The 20,627-nt window shown below is 37.3% G+C and overlaps 1 protein-coding gene across 3 annotated transcripts in view; it reads left to right on the top strand.

The window, feature by feature from the left end:
- Window positions 1-11,089: 11,089 nt before the first annotated feature.
- The window catches only part of GRID2 (glutamate ionotropic receptor delta type subunit 2), a 1,377,005-nt gene continuing 1,367,467 nt past the window's right edge, over window positions 11,090-20,627 (top strand). For all 3 annotated transcript variants that reach the window (XM_079920116.1, XM_079920112.1, XM_079920110.1), the window contains exon 1: window positions 11,090-11,554. In XM_079920116.1, the coding sequence (XP_079776242.1) occupies window positions 11,467-11,554 (88 nt within the window). In that variant the 5' untranslated portion in view covers window positions 11,090-11,466. The remainder of the gene's footprint in view (window positions 11,555-20,627) is intronic.

The raw sequence follows: 20,627 nt of genomic DNA, 5'->3' as shown, positions 1-20,627 counted from the left end.
TTGGTGATTATTTACTGAGATAGTCATGTTGTCTGTGAATAAATAAGTTTTATGTCTTCCTTTGCAAACTGTATGTATTTATTTCTTTTTCTTGCCTTATTGCACAGTTTAGGTCCTCTAAAACACTGTTAAATATAAGTGAGAAGAGTAGTTACCCTGCTTCTTTGCAATGTTTGGGGGGAAGTATTAAGTCTTTGACCACTAAGTGTGATGTTAGATGTAGGATTCTTCATAGGTGACTTTGATAAGAGTGAGGAGGTTCTAATCTATTTATTCATGCTTAGTTTTTCTAAAAACTGGATGTTGATTTATTTCAACTTATATCATATCATGGAATTATCATGTATTGCCTTTTTTTCCCCTGCCTATTGCTTTTGTGCATTACATTGGTTGATTTTGACTGATGAACTGCTTCAAGTTTGGAGAAATGCTACTTGGTTCTGATGTATAATATTTTTGTGTATATTGCTGGATTTGCTTTGCTACTATTTTGTTAAGGATTTTTGTGTGTACTTTTAAAAAAAATTATTGACGTATAATTGATTTACAATGTTGTATTGGTTTCAGGTGTACAGCAAAGTTATTCAATATACATATACATATATGTGTGTACTTTCATAAGGGATAGTGATTTATAGTTATTTCCCCCTTGTATTTGTTTGTTTGTTTGTTTGGATATTGAGGTACAGCTGACCTCATGAAATGAATGGTGAAGTATTTTCTCCTCTTCTGCATCCTTGAGAGGAGCTGATCTTAGTTTTTTTTTTTTTTGCGGTACGCGGGCCCCTCACCACTGCGGCCTCTCCCACTGTGGAGCACAGGCTCTGGATGCGCAGGCTGAGAGGCCATGGCTCACGGGCCCAGCCGTTCCGCAGCATGTGGGATCCTCCCAGACTGGGGCACGAACCCGCATCCCCCGCATCGGCAGGCGGACTCTCAACCACTGCGCCACCAGGGAAGCCCAGATCTTAGTTCTTAAATCTTTGGTATAATTTATCATCAATTAGATGATGAAGCAGTAGCTTCTATTGATTATGGATAGATCTGCATTGAATTCTAGAAATATAGTTGTTGGCTTATGTGCTTTTATTTTTAGTTCTATCAATTTTCATTTAATGTATTTTGAAGTACTGTTGTCCAATTCATACAAATTTAGGTTTGTTGTGCCTTCTCAAATAATCCTGATTTTATCATGTAATGTTATTTATCGTTGGTTTATAGTCCTTGTTCTGAAGCCTACACTTTCTGATAATAATATAACCAATTCAGCTTTCTTTTTATTAATGTTTGCATGATATAGCTTTTTCAATTCTTTTTACCTCAGCTACAGTCATATATTTAAAGGGGGTTTCTTATAGAAAGCATATAGTTGTCTTGCTTTTTTTATCCAAACTGACAATTTCAACCTTTAATCATTTATCTGTAATTTAACCATTATCTCTATTTCTGGCTTGTTAGTTGTATATGTTTTAAAATTGTTTTATTGATTGCTTTTTGGTTTACAATATGATGTTTAAGTTATCACAATATATCTTGAAAATATATCACACACTATGCTTTAATTTCCTGTTTCCTATCTTTTGTGCTATTTTTGTTATACATTTTGCTTCTACATTGGTTATAAATCTTATAATACCTTGCTATTATTTTTACTTTAAAAAGTCAATTGTCTTTAAAGGGATTACAAAAGAGAAAAATGCATCTTTTATATTTATTCTCTACTTACTACTCTGGTTCTTTTACTTTCTGTCTATAAATCCAAATTTCAATCTGTATCATCTTCATCCTAATAATCTATCTCTAAAATTTCTTACAGGGGTGGTCTTATGGAAATAAATTATTAGCTTTTTTTTCTGAAATGTCTTTATTTCATCTTCATTTTTGAAGGATATTTTTGCTGGGTTTAGTGTTCTAATTGAAGGATTCATTTTTGTCTTTTAGTACATTACAGGTGTCACTCCATCGTCTTCTGGCTTGCACAGTTTTGATGGGAAGTATGCTGTAACTTTTATCTTTGTTCCTCTGTATGCAAAGTTTCCTTTTTTTTTTCTGGTTGCCTTCAAGATTGGCTCCTAACTTTTGTTTTTTAGCAGTTTAATTATGATGTGCTTGCTTATGTTTTGTATGTCTTTAATATCTTGCTTGGAATTCCCTGAGATTCTTGGATCTTTGGTTTATTGTATTTCATTATATTTGGAAATTTATACTTCATGATCTTTTCCAGTATTTTTTCTTCCCCTTTCTTTTTATTTTCCTCTAAAAACCAAAGCACACACATGTTAGACCATTTGATATTGTGCAACAGCTCCCGGATGTTCTGCTCTATTTTTTAAAATTCATTTTTTTATGTTTCATTTTGCACAATTTAAATCAACCTACTATTAAGTTTACAAATTTCTTCCTCAGATGTGTCAAGAGCATCACAGAAATTCTTCATCCTGATAGCATGTGTTTCTTGGGGGTGGGATTTTATTTTACTCATATTAATAGTTTCCATCTTTCTGTTGTAATTTCTCATCTGTTCACTCATCTATGTGTAATTTCTCACATATGTTGTAATTTCTTATCTGTTCACATATGTTCACTACATTCTTTAACACATTAAAGTATAGTTATTATAAAGGACCTGACTGATAGTTTAAACGTCTTGATAATAGCTCAATCTGCTTCTGTTGAGTGCGTTATCTCTGGAAAATGACTTTTTTCTTGCTATTTTGTTTGTCATATAATTTTAGAATGTACACTGCACATTGTCAACTGAAGACCAGTAGAGTCTGAGATCAAGAGTATTTATAGCTGGAAACGAATACAACTCTTTTTCTGTTACAATGGTAGTAAATGATTCAGTTGGGTTTGGGTTTTGTTGTTGACATTGTTACCTTCAAGTTACTTCAGTGATGGGCTGCCTAAATCATGTGCCTGGGGTGAGCCCCGTGGTGCTAGAGGGTTTTTTTTCAGTTTTTCTGCTTCCACCTCAGTTTTCAGAATGTGTTGCATGACTATGCTAAATAGTGGGTCTCTCTTCACATTCTTTTCTCTCTACCAGCGGTAGTCTTCTATTGCTTATTACTCAGTTCTAGGCTCATGGTAGGGGCAAGGAGTAGGGTTTTGGTTCTTCTGGTGAAAGCTCAATTGGAGATGTGTCCCTGAGGGTCAGGAAGGGGGTCTTGGTATTATTCTTGTTTCCCTCATCTCAATGATAGTCATATTCATACTTGTATTCATAGAGGTTATTAAACAGGAGAGATAATTTTGCTCCTCCTTGCTCCCAGCAATAGCATATCTCTGCTTTTTTTTTTTTTTTTTTTTTTTGTGGTACGCGGGCCTCTCACTGCTGTGGCCTCTCCTGTTGCGGAGCACAGGCTCCGGATGAGCAGGCTCAGCGGCCAATGGCTCACGGGCCCAGGCGCTCCGCGGCATGTGGGATCTTCCCGGACCGGGGCACGAACACGTGTCCCCTGCATCGGCAGGCGGACTCTCAACCACTGTGCCACCAGGGAAGCCCTATCTCTGCTTTATATAGGCACAGGATTGTGACCCATAAACGCTTTCTTATCTGAACCTTAGTGGCAGACTATATTGATTCCATCACCTTCCCAGAAGCAGTGATCTTTTCTTGGTTTCTGATGTCAGAAAGCAGAGCTACTAACCCTTCTCCAGAAACTGACAAGTTTTGCTTCTACACAAGCACTGGATCTTTGCCTGGTCACCATTACAACACAGTTTGTTGTCCCTTCCTCAGCAGCTTGAAGCATTTTTCTTCCTAATGAGGAGAGCCCAGGCAAGTGGACCATATTTTGAGACTGTTCCGTCTCCACTATGCCTGTAGCAGTTATGGGGTATTTCTGGTATCCTGCCCTGCTCTCGTTCTTTCCCATGAGCCCCTATGCAGATCCACAGAAAAGAGCTTAGGAGTGAGTGCACACCACCTTGTGTCTGATGCTCCCAGTTATTCTAAAGTTTTATGCTACCCCAAATTCACCCTTTAGGATTTTATGAAAATTTTTGTGGATTTCTTCTTACCTGCTACACCAAACTTTTCCTCTGTGCTCTGCCAAAGTGAAGCAGGTTTGTGTCCTGTCTCACGTTAGAGGTGCTTGCCACTCTTTGGAACTTAGTTTACTTTGTTGTCTCACCACCTCAGCTCTCTGATGGGTTCAAGGAAGGTTACATTTTTATAGATCATCCAATACTTTCTTATTGTTAGGATCAGAGCAATGTTTTCCTTTGGCTTTGTACATCCAAAGCAGAAATGGAAATCTAAAAAACATTTTAAAAATAAAACATGTTTATTGTCGAGCGGTATATTTTCCTTCATCATTAAAGTTCAAATTATAGCACAAGAAGTTCCTATTATAGCACAAAACAGAATCACTCCCCAGATATGATAAACCAGCCTACCAATCTGCAATCTAGCTAATATAACCATCCACAAACAGAGGAGGAAAAAAACAAACAAAATTATTTTTGGAAAATAGAAATGGATTGCAACAGTATAACAAAGAATGTTCATTCTGTGCATAAAAAGCAGGAAATTGGCAGTTATATAAGTTTGAAAGAGTCTCCGTTAAATAAAGGTTAATAATTTGTTACCTAGAAACCTCTTCATGTTTTTAATATCGATATGTTAATGTACACTCTAGATCGCTAAGAAGAAAAATCTATTTAGCATTTTGCAATCTTACATGGCCACTAAATCTCTCTCTCTCTCTCTTTTTTTTTTTTCCAGAACAAAGTATTCCATAGAGCACAATGTAGGAAATGCTGGTTCAGATATTTCTAACTGCATAGGCATTAAAAATTTTTGTAAGATTGTTTCATTTTCACAACTTTGATGCTGTGTCTGATTCTTTATGGTTTAGCTCTATCTTGATGAAATTTTTAAAAATGTGATAAAGCAGCATAGTGTAAAAACAAGAATGAAACAAAGTGTTGACAATATGACTAATTGTATATTAGCAAACTTTAGACAAATTCTATATCTAATATAAAATTTAGTTTTATCCCCCCTGCATTCTCTTTAGTCACATAAAACATAAGTCAAGTTAAATATGGGCAGAGATTCATGTTTGGGCTTCTGTTGCTGAGATAATTATTTATTGTCGTCTTCCAAAGAACCCTTTCAAAACATCTTTCCTCTTTTCCAAACCAAGAGATAACCCCTATCTGTGTTGTAAACAATGGGACTGATAAATAGATGAAATGATCTTATGAACAGACTACTTTGATACCTCAGTAATCTGTTTATTCTGCAATGAGTCAAGATGCTCTTGTCTTACGCTGCCTGAATTATATTCCACAATGTTTAAAATTTTTCATTTTATCCTTTCATTCCCTTATTAGTTAATTCATTTATTTGTAATTATTTAGATTTGCCATCAATTTGCAGGGCCAACAAGGAATAAGGAATATATTGTATTTGAGTCTGTACTGATTATGTACTCTACCCACTAAGAAGTGAAATTAAATGTTTATAGAGTTTTATCACTACTTTGAAAACTCCCGTAAAGCCAGTATGTGTGTGTGTAAATGACTGAATATTGACCAAACTTTTGTTTCTCTATTTAAATTTTTGCCCATGATATCTGCTACAAAATACAATCTATTTTAAGCTAAAATATATAGTTTATTATCTGCAGTATATTGCATAAACACACTTTGTATCTGAGCTACTTCTTTTTTCTGCAGTACGCAGGCCTCTCACCGTTGCAGCCTCTCCTGTTGTGGAGCACGGGCTCCAGATGCGCAGGCTCAAGGGCCATGGCTCACGGGCCCAGCCGCTCCGCGGCATGTGGGATCCTCCCGGACCGGGGCACGAACCCGTGTCCCCTGCATCGGTAGGTGGACTCTCAACCACTGCGCCACCAGGGAAACCCCTAAATCAAATTTTTGTAACAATAAAAGAAACAGTTAATTTCAGAATTAAAATGGTTAATCATGGGAAGATAATAAAATCTGATTTTTAAGGGTCAAATAATAATTGATATTTATTATAGTTGACGTCATGCATTTCTTTTTGCTTTTGACTTATTTGTTAGACATTTGTTTCAAATGATATGCCACACCAGAAGGATCAATCATATAATTCATAGACAATTTCTATATTCCATGACCAAGTGAAATTGCTTAACTCAGGATGTATAAAATATTACTTTTCTGTAGAAAAAGGAAATAGCAAAATAAGCCTCATTTTTAAAACTTTAATATTTATACCAAAAATTTGAATGACATAATATTTCATAGTGTTCTAATTACCCCTTAACATAGGATTGAGTGGCATATTATTAAAGCTTGTTCTATTGACATTTAATTCCTAAGTAACTGATAAAATCAAAGATGTGAATACAGCAGATATAAGAGCATGATAATATACTTATTATTCCTGAAAGCTTTAGAAGAAATAAAACTTCAGAAAATCAAGTTACCTGAAAAAGGATCACTTAAAATATCAAGTTTACTTGAATATACTAATTTGATTAATATGGGTTAATTATACTATGGTAAACTGTTAAGTATTGAGACATTTTAGAAAGTTAGCTGATTAAATCTACATCAAGCATGGCTGCCATCTGGTGGGGACAGGATATAATGTTGTGAGGGGCCAATCTCAGTAAAGTGCCCCTGTTGGGTTGCAAGTTGTCATTTGACCTCCATCTACCAATTGCTTGGTGTTTAATATTAATATTCCACTTAAAATTCCACATCAACATCCAGACCAAAGAGATAAGAGGTCTAAACTAAAAGAGGTCCACCTTTTGTAATATATGTAACTGAATTCTTGCTACTAAAAGTTCAATATCATGGCTAATGTATGGACAGTGGAAAAGCTATGAAATTCAAAGTTTTGACTTGAATTAACTTTAATAATAGATGAGTCTGGTAAAGTGCTTATATTAAAAAAATCAATCAATATAGTTGCAGAATTTGGTTGGAATTTATATCACATTGAGTTAGAAGAAAATATGACATTGCTCTGACAGGGCAGCTTTACAGATTTAGGGAAAGCTTTGAAAGGGAGGAAGGAATTAAGAGCTTAATGTTGAGGGAAGAAAGGAAGAAAGGAAGGAAGGAAGAAAGGGAGGGAGGAAGGAACGGGTTACTGCCTATCACCAAGGATAAGATTTGTACTAGCGTTATGGGTATAACAGTTTGACAGAGTAGAAAGTGATAAGTCAGTGCCAGGTTGACCTAAAAAAAAAAAAAAAAGGCATAGTATACCCAATGTGAATATGTTATATAGGAATATGCATTATAATGATTAACTTGAAGCATACTTAAAAGCAAAAAAAATGTGTTTTCTAAGTTCAAGTCTTTCAACAAATTATCAGTACAACTTCTATGACTCAATTTCCCATCCTTTTCTAGAAAACCAGGCATTGAATAACAGAGGCCGTAAATTCCCATTGAGCTCTGAACTTTTTTGATCTACGAAGTATAAAAGTTGCTTTTTCAGCCTCTCAAACAAACAAACAAATTCCTTTCTCACTTGTGTAAATGAACATGTCAATTATAATTTTATGGTTATAATTTTTTACTGCCTGCATATATAGGTAGTCAGTTATTGCTCTTTTATAGTTTTGCTTTCATATTCATGTTAAAGTTATAAATACTTAGAATCTTTTGTGTGCCTATCTGTATGTATAATACTAATGATACAATTATAGTGCATTAGAAATAATGATCAAAATGCATTATACTCCATTGTTTTCTCTGCTATTCTTTTCAAGTTAACTTTTCTCCTAATTTTTAATTAGGCTATCTCATAAATTTACAGATTTTTATACTAAAACAAAATCTCTTGAGTCATTGAATACTATTGAAGAGTTCTTTAAACTTGACTAATGTGTGTTGACTTACTGCTGTTACAACATCCTGTGAGCAGTTAATTTTTAAAGTTTAGACATTGGTATTCTTAGTATTTTTTAAAAGTGAAAATGAAAAATTTATACATTCCAAGGATTTTCATTACATTGCTTGCTTCACACACAGTACATTGTAACAATTAAAGGAGACTGTAATTTAATTGCATGTCCCTTCAACAATGCAAATTAATATTCTTCCCAAATTATGTTTTTCCATAAAAAAATAATCATTATACGTTGCATCTTAAAGCTACTAAGATTATCTACGATTTCTTCAAATTATTGATATTCACATCACAACTAATGGTTGAAGTGACAGTCTTCACATAGGAAGAATAAATTCATAAATCATAGTTTACACAAATTTTTATTCCAAAAATTAATCATTGGTTATAAAACTTTAGTGAACAAAGCTGTTTTTTCCCCCAAATATGTTATAATGTCACAGAGTTTTGAATTTCAGTGCAGCATGCTATTTCTATATGATAATGCATGAATTACAGCTAAGTAACCTTCATTAGACTAACAGATGTACTTCATTAAAAGCCTATATAAAAGTATAGCCAGTGAATGTTATTTTTTTTTCTTCTGGAATGTAACTTCTAACTTACACATTAAAAGTCTAACTATTATATCACAATATGCAATTTTCTAAAATAGAAAATATAGTTTACACAAAAATTTAAAATGTTTTAAAACTTATATTCCATACAAAAACCATTAATTATAACTCATTGGACATAGAAATTATTTGGATGATTTTGGAATAATGAAAATGTTTTGTTCATAATACACTAGAACAGATTTCCAAGAGAGAGGATAGTATGAATTGTCTAAATTTAGCTACCCCCAGCAATGACATTTATTAAGCAAGGACTGGGCTAGCTAATGTTCTGAAGTTCCTTCCCGTTCTCTGACTCTAAGATATTAGTGTTCTTTCCATGTTAATGGTTACTTCACAACTTTTTTCTTGATTGAGCAGATAGTGACTCATCAATTTTTAAAATACCCTTGTGAAGAATGTAATAGAAGCAAGCTATGGGGGAGATAAATCTGTTTTTTTCAAAGACTTCATTATCTGTAACAACAAAATATGATCCATGAAATCGACACAGAACCCTTGAAGAAGTAAAATGATATCAACAACATCAATAAAATCAATATTGAATCAACATGTACTAATGGAAAAAATAAAGGAATGATGAAAATTGAGAGGAATTAATCAGTGATGGCTTTTTGGAAGCACTGATTTATGCCAAATTCAGAAGGAAGTGATGAATTAATTTCAAGTCAACCAAGGGGCTCTATGTAAAATGATGCAGTGAATAAAATATGAATAAGCTATGGTCCTCACCCTCAAGGCATCAATGGTCTAGTTCAGAAGTCATTCTGTCTGACTCTAAATCAAAGGTAGAGTGCGCTATGAGAACACAGAAGGAAGATGGATTTATTCCATATGATTCCATATTAAAGGATTGGATATGACATCATGGGCAAAATGTGAACTAAGCCTTGAAGTGCCTGAGGAGAGTGGTTGGGAGGATGAATAGATACCTTCCAACAGATTAACCTAAGTAACAATATGGCAGCACAGCATTTTCTAGAATGTTCAGGGAAAAAATACGCAAGGTGAATGAAAGAAGCCATTCACAGAAGTGATATACAATTATGGTTGGAGAAATAATAGCCTAATTCACCAGACTAGAGAGAAGGGCTCAAGTGAGAGTGTAAGAAGAAAACAGCTGTGCCATATTTGGAGATAAGGGAGGGCTCTGAAAGGTTGACATCCATACATGCCACGTGGCAACATTCCCCAAAGATTCCAATTATAATTGAAATAATATTGGGCCCATTTATACCTGGCCTGCACTACTCACTTGGTTGTGTTAACAAATCTCCATTCTGAAATGAGGCCAGACTGGATGTAAGTTAACCATGAGAAGAAAGGAAACCACAATCCTAAGGATTTTCTTTTGAGGAGTATGCTTGCAGAAAATCCTTTCATTCTGGTATTGGGAGGCTGTCATTCAGTACTTTCTCAGCTCTTTCCATGGAGAAGCAACCAACTTCCTCATTCTGCATTTATATACACAGGGCTGTGGACAAGCTAGTCAATGTAACGTTTTTATCAAATGTTTCACTGAAGCATGCATTTCTGTTTCATTTAATTATTACATGTTTAAAATTTCAAGATCTTCTTTATCCTTACTCTCTCCTGATTACCTAAGAAATACACTGGAGACAGAAAAAAAATCACTGTATAAAAGGTAATTAGCACGTCCTCTCCTTTTTATAACTTTATAATTGAAATCTCATTAAAAGCTTTCTAGGTCTCTTTTTCCCTTAGTGACCAGGTGTCCCTAATTTGTTTTTAAGCAATGTGACTAATTCCAGGCAAAGACTAGAAAAAGTCTGATACTTGTTGGAGAATAGCGATAGCAAGGTTTAATAATTGGGGTGGCTTTTTTAGGTTGCCTTTAACCTCGTTTAAAAAAAAAAAGGCGTCAACGTCTTTTCTCTTAGAGTCCTGCCTTTTTCTCAGTCCCGGTTGAAGATTCCAGGGGAAATGAGAGCAGTATTTTGTTTCTCCCTTGTATTGCAGATAGGGGGAGGAGGTGGTTATTAGAGAGAAGCTCTTCCTCTCTCGGTTTCCCCCTCTCTCCGCCTAACAGCACCGCTCTCTCGCGGGCTCGCTCGTTCTCCTAGGTGATCCATTTCTAGGCAACGTGGGTCTAGTGCTGAAGCTGCCAGGCTCGCTCCTTGCTCGCTTCCTGCATCCCGCCAGGCGAATCGCTCCAAAAGCATCCTGCGGCCCGCGGCGGCTTCCCTCCTCCGGCCCAGCCCCGCAGCTCGCGCCCGGCGTAACTCCCCCGCCACCGCGCCCGAGCGAACCGGCTCCCCGGGCCCGCCTTGACGAACTCCGCTCCCGCCTCGCGCAGAAGGGGAATTTTCTCTGCATTACTATCTGCATTACCTTGAAGTTCACTTTCACCAGCCCTCTTGGAGAGGGCTTTTTCCCCTCCCTGCTGGAATCTGGCTGTTCCGCTCGGAATCTCCTAATCTTTCCTTTCCACTTAGATTTTATTTTGGCAGCGAAGACAAGTGATTCTCTGCGGGCCGTTGGGGCGGGGGGGGGAGGGGGGCTTTTTCGCTTGGGGGGAGGGGGAGGGGAACATCCGGCGTGAGCGGGGAGGAGGGGGTTGGTATGTTGGAAGTTGCGGCGGAGCTGGGACCGGAGACCCACGGCCCCGGCGCACGGATGGGGATGGTCTGAGCTCCAGCCTCTCCCCCTGCCCGGGAGCAGCGAGGCTGGATACATTTTAAAAAAGCCAAACTGCAAACAACTCTGGCGATGCCAAAATTCCCCTCCAAGTGACACGGCTTTGCTAAGGAGGTTTCCTCAGGCTGGGCTCTTTCTCTTATTCGCTCTGCCTTCCTCAGCGACGATTATAAAAGCTTTGGTCTGGTAACAGGAATTGAGGGGGACAAAAAGAAAAAAGAAAAGAAAAAGCTGTGCTAAACTATCGTGACCTCAAACTCTTTGGACTTTTTTTTTTAATATTGAAAGAAAATCCATCCTCAAAGACAATCAGCATAGGCGGAGATGGAAGTTTTACCCTTGCTCTTGGTTTTGTCCTTCTGGTGGTCTCGAACCTTGGATTCGGCGAGTGCGGATTCTATCATTCACATCGGTAAGCAAGGGCTGGCGCTGCCCGTGGGTACTTTTACCGTTTCGGCTCGCAGATATTTCCCCTTTGCTTCCCCCTCTCCTTCCCCCTTTCCGCCCTCTGTGTGGCTCGTTGCCGCTGGCTTCGGTTCCTTGCCCCTTCCCGCTACCTTCCCTCACACTTGGGCAGCTTTCTGAAAGGATGCGGATGCTCGAACCTTGCCTGGTGCTGTTGTTTCGCGGTGAACCGGGGAGTGTGGGCTATATGCTTGAGGGTCTAGAATCTACCTCAGCGTGCGTGCGTGCTGGGGAGCGCGGGGGGCTTCTGGTGTGTGAGGAAAAGAAGTTTCATTGACTCTACCTTCCATGTTCTTTCCCGGATGTACATTTGCTCCATTTAAAAAAAAAAAGTACCTTTTGAGGGAACTGAGGTGTCACCCGTGAGGCGAAAAGGGCTGGGGTGCGAGGTGGGGGTGGGGAAGAGCGCCCTTCGGATCGAACAGGTGGTTTTGCAACGTGAGCGGGCCGCGCTCGCCGCAGCGCGTGCGACGGTGACGGGCTGCTGGCTGAGCCCCCAGCCTCCGTCTCCGTTTCCTGTCCTCTCGGCTGCGCGGTGCTCGCGACTGGGAGCCGCGCACCTCGCTGCCTCGCTCGCGCTCCCGGGTCTGGCGCGGCGGCGAGACTGGCCCCGGGCGCTCGGGAAACGCGGTAGCACATGCGCGCGCGCCGCCCTCGTGGGCTGCCTGGCGAGCAGCCGCCTGGCCTCGCCTCGCCGTCAACTCTGAGTTGCAGCGCAAGGCCGAGAGCAAAGGCGCTTGGGCTATGGGCGGCCTGAGTCCGGGAAGGACGCCGAGCCGCCTTGGAGATGCTCGTGGCCCTACCTATTGGCACCCAGACGGGCCGGGTCTGGCCGCGGCGGGCGCGGGCTGCACGTCATTATCATGCACAGCGCTCGCGGCTTCAGGCTCCAACTCTTCTCACTTGTTAATGCGTGAGAGCTGAACCGAGACCGGCTCTTGCAGCCTTTTCTGCGTTAATGCGACGATTTCCTTTTCGGAAATTCGCGTCCGCGGGCCAGCGGGGTTCAGTTACTGCGCTGAGGAGAGGCCCCCCTTGAGGAATTTCTCCGGGCGCAGGACTTTTATGTGTCCACACGGCTTGATGCTCTGCAAATTGAGGCGACAGATGGGTCGCAGCATCTCCCCTTTCCGCCCCCTGCCCCTCCCCCGCGCAACACACACACACAAACACACACACACACACACGTGTCCTGGAAGGGGAACCTGCTGCAGGTGGAGGTTGTGCCTTTGTGCCTGCCTGAGCTAAAGGCTTGTGTCTGGTGTGCGAGTCCACAGCGGCCAGCCCCTCAGCTCCAGGGGGCTCCCTCTCTTGATCTCAGAGGCTGTCTTTGTAAACACGTCTGCCATTCGCTATCATTTATATCAATAGAACCGAATATATCTCTGTGCAAGGGCTGATGAGGTCAGGATTCAGAAAACCTTGCACTTAACACGTTTAGTGAATTAAGCACTAGATAGCTTGTCTGCTAGGTCACGTTTTGCCTGGGGTAACAGTGTCTGTGGGTTCAGAACTTTTCAGGGAGAAATTGTCTCATGGAGGGTCTCAGTAATGTTCTGATAGAGTTCAGAAATGACGTGTGCTCCTCTTAAAGAAATGATGTACATTTATGTCCAGTTGTAAACGACTGGAGCAGGAATGCTGATATATATTACCATGGTACCTTTATATTCATGTTATGATGAGGGGTTTCTGGCTTATACTCATCATCGCTCAGGAGGGAGGCTTGTGGATAAATGCTTATTTTATTGCTTATTCTGTGGTCTAAACGATAAATACATTATTTGCAAACACCTACAGCTCTTGCTGTCCTCTACTAGATGAATACTATTTTGCAATGCAGTCTGGGCATTTGTTTCAAAATAGAACACAACTTGTATTTTATTTCTTTGGCATTCTGTTGTCTGTCAGTGTGACACAGCTTGCTTATTTGTAACCAGATCCCCCCAAAAAGTTACTATGTACAAATTACAGATTTCTTTAGAAAGCTGATTGTATGCATTAAATGTATATACTACTGAAAGAAGTAGTTACTTCTCAGACAATTAATTTGACTGCAATTAGTACATTAGACAAGAGCATTAACTTCTTTTATAGACTATCTAATATTGCCATGAAGCTAGCAAACTGATGGTTGTTTCAAATGCTTCATATCTTTTATAATATACTGAAAAATGTAACCTCCTAAATTAAATTAAAAAAAAAAGGACCAAGTCTAATTTATGTGCACTTCAGAGGTTAGAAGCCCCTTTCCCTTCCATCCCCACCCTGGCCAAAGTATAATAAATTCAAAACCAAATGCCCATATTAAAATTTTAAACTACCAGTTAATATTCATTGGATCAGTTTACTTACTTGGTTGAATAGGAAAAGAGAATTAATTATCTTTAGGAGGTGATAGTCTTCATTTAAGTATCTAATGTGACAAGTATGCTTATGGGGAATGTATTATTTCAGGACTAAAGGGATGAAAGTGATGACACTGGAGGGAAAGTGAATATTTCAACTCTATAGATGTAAGGAGATAAGCGGAAATGAAAGGTTTTCACAGACTCATATGATGTGTTCAGGTAGACAGTAGCTGCCATATGTAGTTCAGGCGAGCTTGAAAGATGAAAAGACACTGCTCTAATAGGTTCTTTAAATATCGAATCTTTTTGGTATTGAACTAAATTATATGTTTGAAAACTTTGTCCATTCTTTCTCTTTGTTTTTATTTCATGCAGGTAGTTTTAATAAAGTCAATTATGTATTTCAAACTCTAATATATATATTTTTTGAGCACATTAGTTCACTACAATGATGAGATATAATGGTTAAACACTAATGACTGAAATGGAAATGTATTTATTTCAGTCAAAAATGCACTAATATTGTAATTACTTTGAATTTCTGTTAAATCATATTTTAAAGATACTTCATAATTACATATTCTTGTTTAATACACATGCACATGCAATACACACAGTATTTAGAAATGAATCACCTCAGTTGTGATCTTCTTTGCCCCTCCTCCCACCAAGTAAAGGTCTTTCGACATATAAAAACTGTGCAATTTTGAATTATGCTTCTACTTTGAGCCTGTGCATTGATTAATTTCATCAGACCCCCATTACTTGATTGCTTAGAAGTTTCCTGATGATCTGCATGCTGTAGGAAGAACCAGAAAGTCATGAGTGGAATGGTAATGATATTGTGTTTCATGAGGCTATTCAAAAGTCACTCTGATTTATGTAGCTCGAAAGCTCCAAAGTCTTTGAGATTAGCCATGCTGACTGCTATTTTCTTCATACATCAGTCGTCCCACACTCTTTACTCCCTATACACAACGGGAGTTTAGAGCACTGCTTTAATTAAGCAGGGATTAGGTTTCATTTCCAGTCAACTGCACAGTTTGTGTTTTGCTTCATATCTAATACGGAGGATCTCATGTTTTAACAGTTTAATGTGTGCTCATTTCTATATCTGGTACCTGTACCTGTACCAGCTCATTGAAATGAGCTATCCTCAGTTATATATCTCTGCAAGGGAACACTCAAGTGTACTTATTCATATATTATAAAAATCACTAGCATGTTTTTATTGTTATCAGTCATAGTAAAATACCTTATGCCAACAGGAAATAGAAATGAAACCCTTATTCATGTTTTTCTCATAAGCAAATGATACTTTGTACTCTGAGGTCATAAACTATGACATGTTTGAGAAGCCTAAGACAATTCACAGAATATTTTCATTATGAGAAAGTTTAAAGTACAAAATTGGTGGGTGAATAAGATGTGTCACCACATTATAAACAATAATAGATGGCAAATTTAAAGCATTAGTTTTCATTACTGGCACACTGAGGACTATTTTATCAAATACAGAATGTAGAAGCATTTCTAGAAGTTGTACTGTGTCTTCTGTAAAATTGTTTCTTTTTCAACTCTTTACATGATTTGCATTGGTTAATGATAGCCTTCAAGAGTCATCAAGGATCCTGCACTATATGGGATATAGGGATTATATGGGATTTAAGTTATCCTTTTATTATATGGGATTTAAGTTATCCTTAAATATAGTTATTTATATTTAAATAAGGATTTAAATATCCTTTTATTATATGGGATTTAAGTTATCCTTAAATATAGTTATAGTTATCCTATATGGGATTTAAGTTATCCTTTTATTATTTACAGTAGTTGTTTGCTCCCTGAGTTATGGATAACATATAGTGTAAACTTCTAGAAAGTATTAAGAAGTAGCTTCTAAATTTACAATGAGGTTATATTTTATGAGATATGTCTTTCTGTATCAATAATACAGTTGTTTGAAGTGCAATTCAGATGTGCATTAAGTTAGACAGTGTTATTAATCAACAATATCAACTGTGACATGACTAATAAGCCATTACACTGAGGAACTTTGCTTTCTACTCCAAGTGAAATGTACATCCAGTAAATATCTCCTGTAAATTCTAATTCAAATATGAATAAAAATCAAGGTCATTAACTTTCAACTTATCCAGCAATAGAAACCAGTTGAGGTTGTTATGAGTAATGGGAGATGTATTATATTTAATTCTAATCTCCAAGGCTAAGTTTATCATGCTGTAATTTTATCTCAAAGAGATATTGTAATTTTAAAACCACACTTTTAATCCAGAAGGTTAGTATCCCTTCACCTGCATATATTATTTTAGTATTAAAAAGTGAAGTATTTGGCACTGCTATTGGATTTTCATGGTATTTCAGATAATAACGTATTGGTGAGTAGCAATACTTAGTTTGACTAAAAATATAATGTTTATTAGAAAATACATTTGTGCCCTATAAAGAGAGCTTTGCCATTAGGTGTCACTGCATTCTGAGCTGTTCCTTTGTAGTCCTACTTGAAAATCCCAGGAACTATTTTTTTTAGTTCTCAGAAAAAGAAAATGCCATTTAATGAGGATTGTGATGCTCTAAGATACAGGTGGTTTTTATTTTCAAACCAGAAAAAGAAATATTATCCCTGTGGGAGATTGGGATTGACATATATACACTAATATTTATAAAATAGATAATAAGAACCTGCTGTATAAAAAAATTCAAAAAATAACAACAACAACAAAAGAAATATTATCCCTGACTCTTGTAAGAATTTAATTCTAGGGCATATCAACATTCTGTGTTCTCTAGATAGATTGCTAGATCTAGTGATGTAACTATTTCACAAATTTAAAGTACAACAGAAATATACTCTTGAGCTAATACTATCTGTGGAAAAATCTAAGACACCAAATAGTAGTCAGATATGCTTAATAATGCTGGTGTAAACAGATATTAGTAACTGCTTACCTATGGAATATTTAAGGTCCCAAACTGATTGATGTTTGTAACATGAAACACATACACAGAGCTATGGAAAAAATACATGGGCACAAATATAAATATATTTAAAAAATGTCAACCACTGACTTTTGTGCAGGATCATATATGTTTTCAGATAATTTTAGCCTGGAAAATATTAAGTTTCATGTATTAATTAATTTCCTCCACACACATACTACTACCACCACCACTACCACCAGTGCCATCGGATTTGTGTAGTAATATAAAACCAGTGTCTTTTATCAAGTAGTAATTTTCCTGTTTATTTAATTTGTTTAAGAGGCAAGATCTTCCTTCTAGCATATCCTATGATAAGACTAACGGAGGATGAAACTTAGGTCACCTTTAATCTGATACATTAGTTTTTACATTGACAAAGCCACAAAATTAGAGAATGGAATACTAAGTTAAATGAATGAACCAGTTATCATGTTATGGTAGACCTTGCCCTGTGCCAGTATTAATTAATAAACTCGTTGGAATAATGTGCTATTAAAAATTCAGAGTAAAATTAAGTGATCAGATGGATGTCAAAAGGGTACGGGGAAACATACTGACGTAATTCTATGATTGGTTATTAAGAGGACATCTGTGGATTTAGGTCATTTAAATAGGTGAATTTTAGCATTTGGATGTGGACACAAATTTCAGATGAATGTGAAAAATTGGAGATGTAAGTCTTAGTAAAAATGTTCTGGATTAGAATTTAGAGGGTTTGGGGCTAACTACCAATTTTATAGATAGCTAACTGAGCAATATTGGGAAGTTACTTATTTTCTTTAGTCTTCATTTTTATCAATCCTAAAACAAGACTTAGACTAATGTTCATTTAAGCTCTACAATTATATGACCTAAAATGAAGACAAATTCCTGTGTTTGAGGAATTGGGGGAAGAGATACAGTCAAGTGTGGTTCATATAGCTATTTTTAATAGTTAGGTTTAGAGTGAATTAAAAAAAAATACAAGGGGAAATAAATGGAGCATAAAACCTTAATCATTCAAATTAAGGATCCCTTAGAATGAAGATTTTCTTGGTGTGAACAAGAATTAATATTTGTTCATCAGCTATTCTAGATAACTTCAGCATCAGAAGAGAGAGCTGGGTTTGTTCTTTGTTTTACATTTTGTTTTTGTTTTCTCTAGCGTTAATACTAAGATGTTACATACAGTGCTAGTGTATCCCACAATACAAGCGTACATTAAGGCTGACTGGAGGAATGAGTAGTCTTATGTTCTAACCAGCATGGACTACAGGAGCCTTTAGAATTTGCCAACTCCAAGCACCCCAGGAATATTAGCATACGTTTGGCACCACTCAAAAATGTAGCATATATAAAAGAAATAGCCAGTGTTTCTTCAGTGTTCTTCAGGTATTCCGGCTTTTACCCTGCTGTTGTTAACCAAGTGGTTATCAAATGTGAAGCTGAGGCTAGGATGACCCATTGAAAGCTTTCTTGAGTGAATAGAGGGAAGCCTAGAGGCAAGCACAAGAAACTAAATACCAAAAGGCCTCCCTGTGTATGTTAAAAAATTTTGAATCACTCTGTAGTCAAGGTCCTTATTAACATATTTTATACATGAAAAAAGATCAAGTTATTAATTTTATCAAAACAACAGTTCTTAAACTTTTTTCTTCATCCCCAAATAATTCAAAGTAATATTTTTAAAATGAATAATTTCACTTTATTGCTCTGAGTGCTTGATTTTTCCCAACTAATCTTAAAAAGATGTTTGCTTCATTATCAAAATCATAATTCTAGAAGCTAGTTACCCTGAAACCACAGGGTAAGGTAGGCATTATTAACAATATGTAGTATGTGTGCTCAGTGGGAGGATATTCTATCATTCAACAGACATTTATTCTGAACCTACTCTCTATGAACTACTGTTTTTAGGTCCTGGAATTAAAATGTCGAACAAGTAACCTATGTCCTTGTATTTAAGGAATTACATTCTCATGGGGGTGGCAACCAGATAAAGAAGAATATGCAAGTTGTAATGTCAGTTACTGATAAATGCTATGAAGAATAATGAAGGAATAGCACCCTATTTCGAGTAGGGTCATCTAGTAAGACCTTCTGAGGAGATGATCATTGGAGCAGAGACTTGATTCAAAAAAAAATGAAATCAGCCATGTGGATATCTGATGAAAAAGGTTTTCAGCCAGAGGGCATATAGCAAAGGCAATGGCCATGAGACAAGACACTAAGGAATCTACTTAATTCATTTAAGGAACATCTTAAGAGTCAGTGCGGGGCAAATGTGGAGTTTAATGACCAAAGCAGGAAGTTAGAAGGAAATAAGGTCTGAGAGGCAGCTAGGGAAGATCCTATAGTGGCTTATAGGTCATGGTATGGTATTTAATCTAGGTATGTAGGATGCCCACTGGAGGGTTGAGATCAAACGCGATACGTAATGCTTTGTGTTTTAGAAAGATAACTTTCTCTGCTTGGGTGGAATGATGGCAGTAGAAATATGAAGATCAGTTTGATAGTAGTGAATTGGACTATTCCAATAGTTGGTAGCTGAACCAGTTGTAAGATTGCGGATGTATTTTGAAGATGACCAGGATTTTCCGATGGAATGTTCTGCTGGGAGAAATCCAGAGGAAGAAATGAAGCTTCCAAGGTATTTTACCTAAGCAAGTGGGTGACTAAAATTGGGAATGTGGGACAGTGATCAAGTTTTAGATAAAAGTCAAAATTTGCATTTATTACACTTGATATTCCTATTAGGCGTCAAATTTGAGAATTTAAGCTGGCAGTTGATTACATTAGTCTGGAATTTTGGGGGGAGTTAGGAATTCAACATTTGCATTTAGAATTCATTATTACAGACATGATCTTTAAAGCAATGGGAGGGGATAGCACACTTAAGGAATAACCGTGCAAAGAGAAGAGGTCCAAGACTATATACCACAGGCATCGCAAAATGTCGATGTCAGGGAGACAGAGAGGATCCTGGAGAAGAGAGAGATGCGTGGCCTGTGAGTTAGAAAGAAAGCTAGGACTGTGTGGTGTTCTGGAAGCAAAGTGAGGAAAATATTTCAAGGGGGAAATCAGACACCCTATCAAATTATATGGATGAAAATTGACACTTGACTACTGGGTTTAGAAATGTTGAGGACAAAAATGACTTTGACAGAATTGCTTTCAGCAGACTGAAGGGACAAAATACAGGTTGGCAAGGAATCAAAGATTTAATGGGACTGGAGGAACTCCATGAGTTTTGCTTTAAGGGAGAGATGGGTATGGTGGGGTGGGAACATGAGGTAAAGGGAGGGTTTTGTTTTTAATGGTGGGAGTTGGGATATACAGTAATTTTTTAAAGGTTCAATCATAAGAAAATTTTCAATAAGAGGATTCAAAAGAAAATGTTCTTTTTTATTCAGACCTATTTGATTCCTGAGTTTGGATGGCAGCTGTTCAAATAGAACTGTGTTTTTGTTTTTGTTTTTTGGTGGTTATTGATGTTTTTGTTTTGTTTTGTAAGCTCCGGTCAAGTGATACTGGGCTAATGCCAGTAGAATTAGCCAAAGAAGCTTATATGTCCTCTCTGAAATAGACTCTGTTAATTGTTCTGCAGTTTTGTTTCATTTAGTTTCCCAGATTAGCACTCAAATTTAGGTATAATTTTCTTACCTGAAATTATGAGTAGATTATATC

The sequence above is a fragment of the Stenella coeruleoalba genome, assembly GCF_951394435.1.
Source record: "Stenella coeruleoalba genome assembly, chromosome: 4".
Taxonomy (NCBI): domain Eukaryota; kingdom Metazoa; phylum Chordata; class Mammalia; order Artiodactyla; family Delphinidae; genus Stenella; species Stenella coeruleoalba.
The sequence above is the reverse complement of the archived record's forward strand: the minus strand, read 5'-3'. Positions and strand labels throughout refer to the sequence as shown.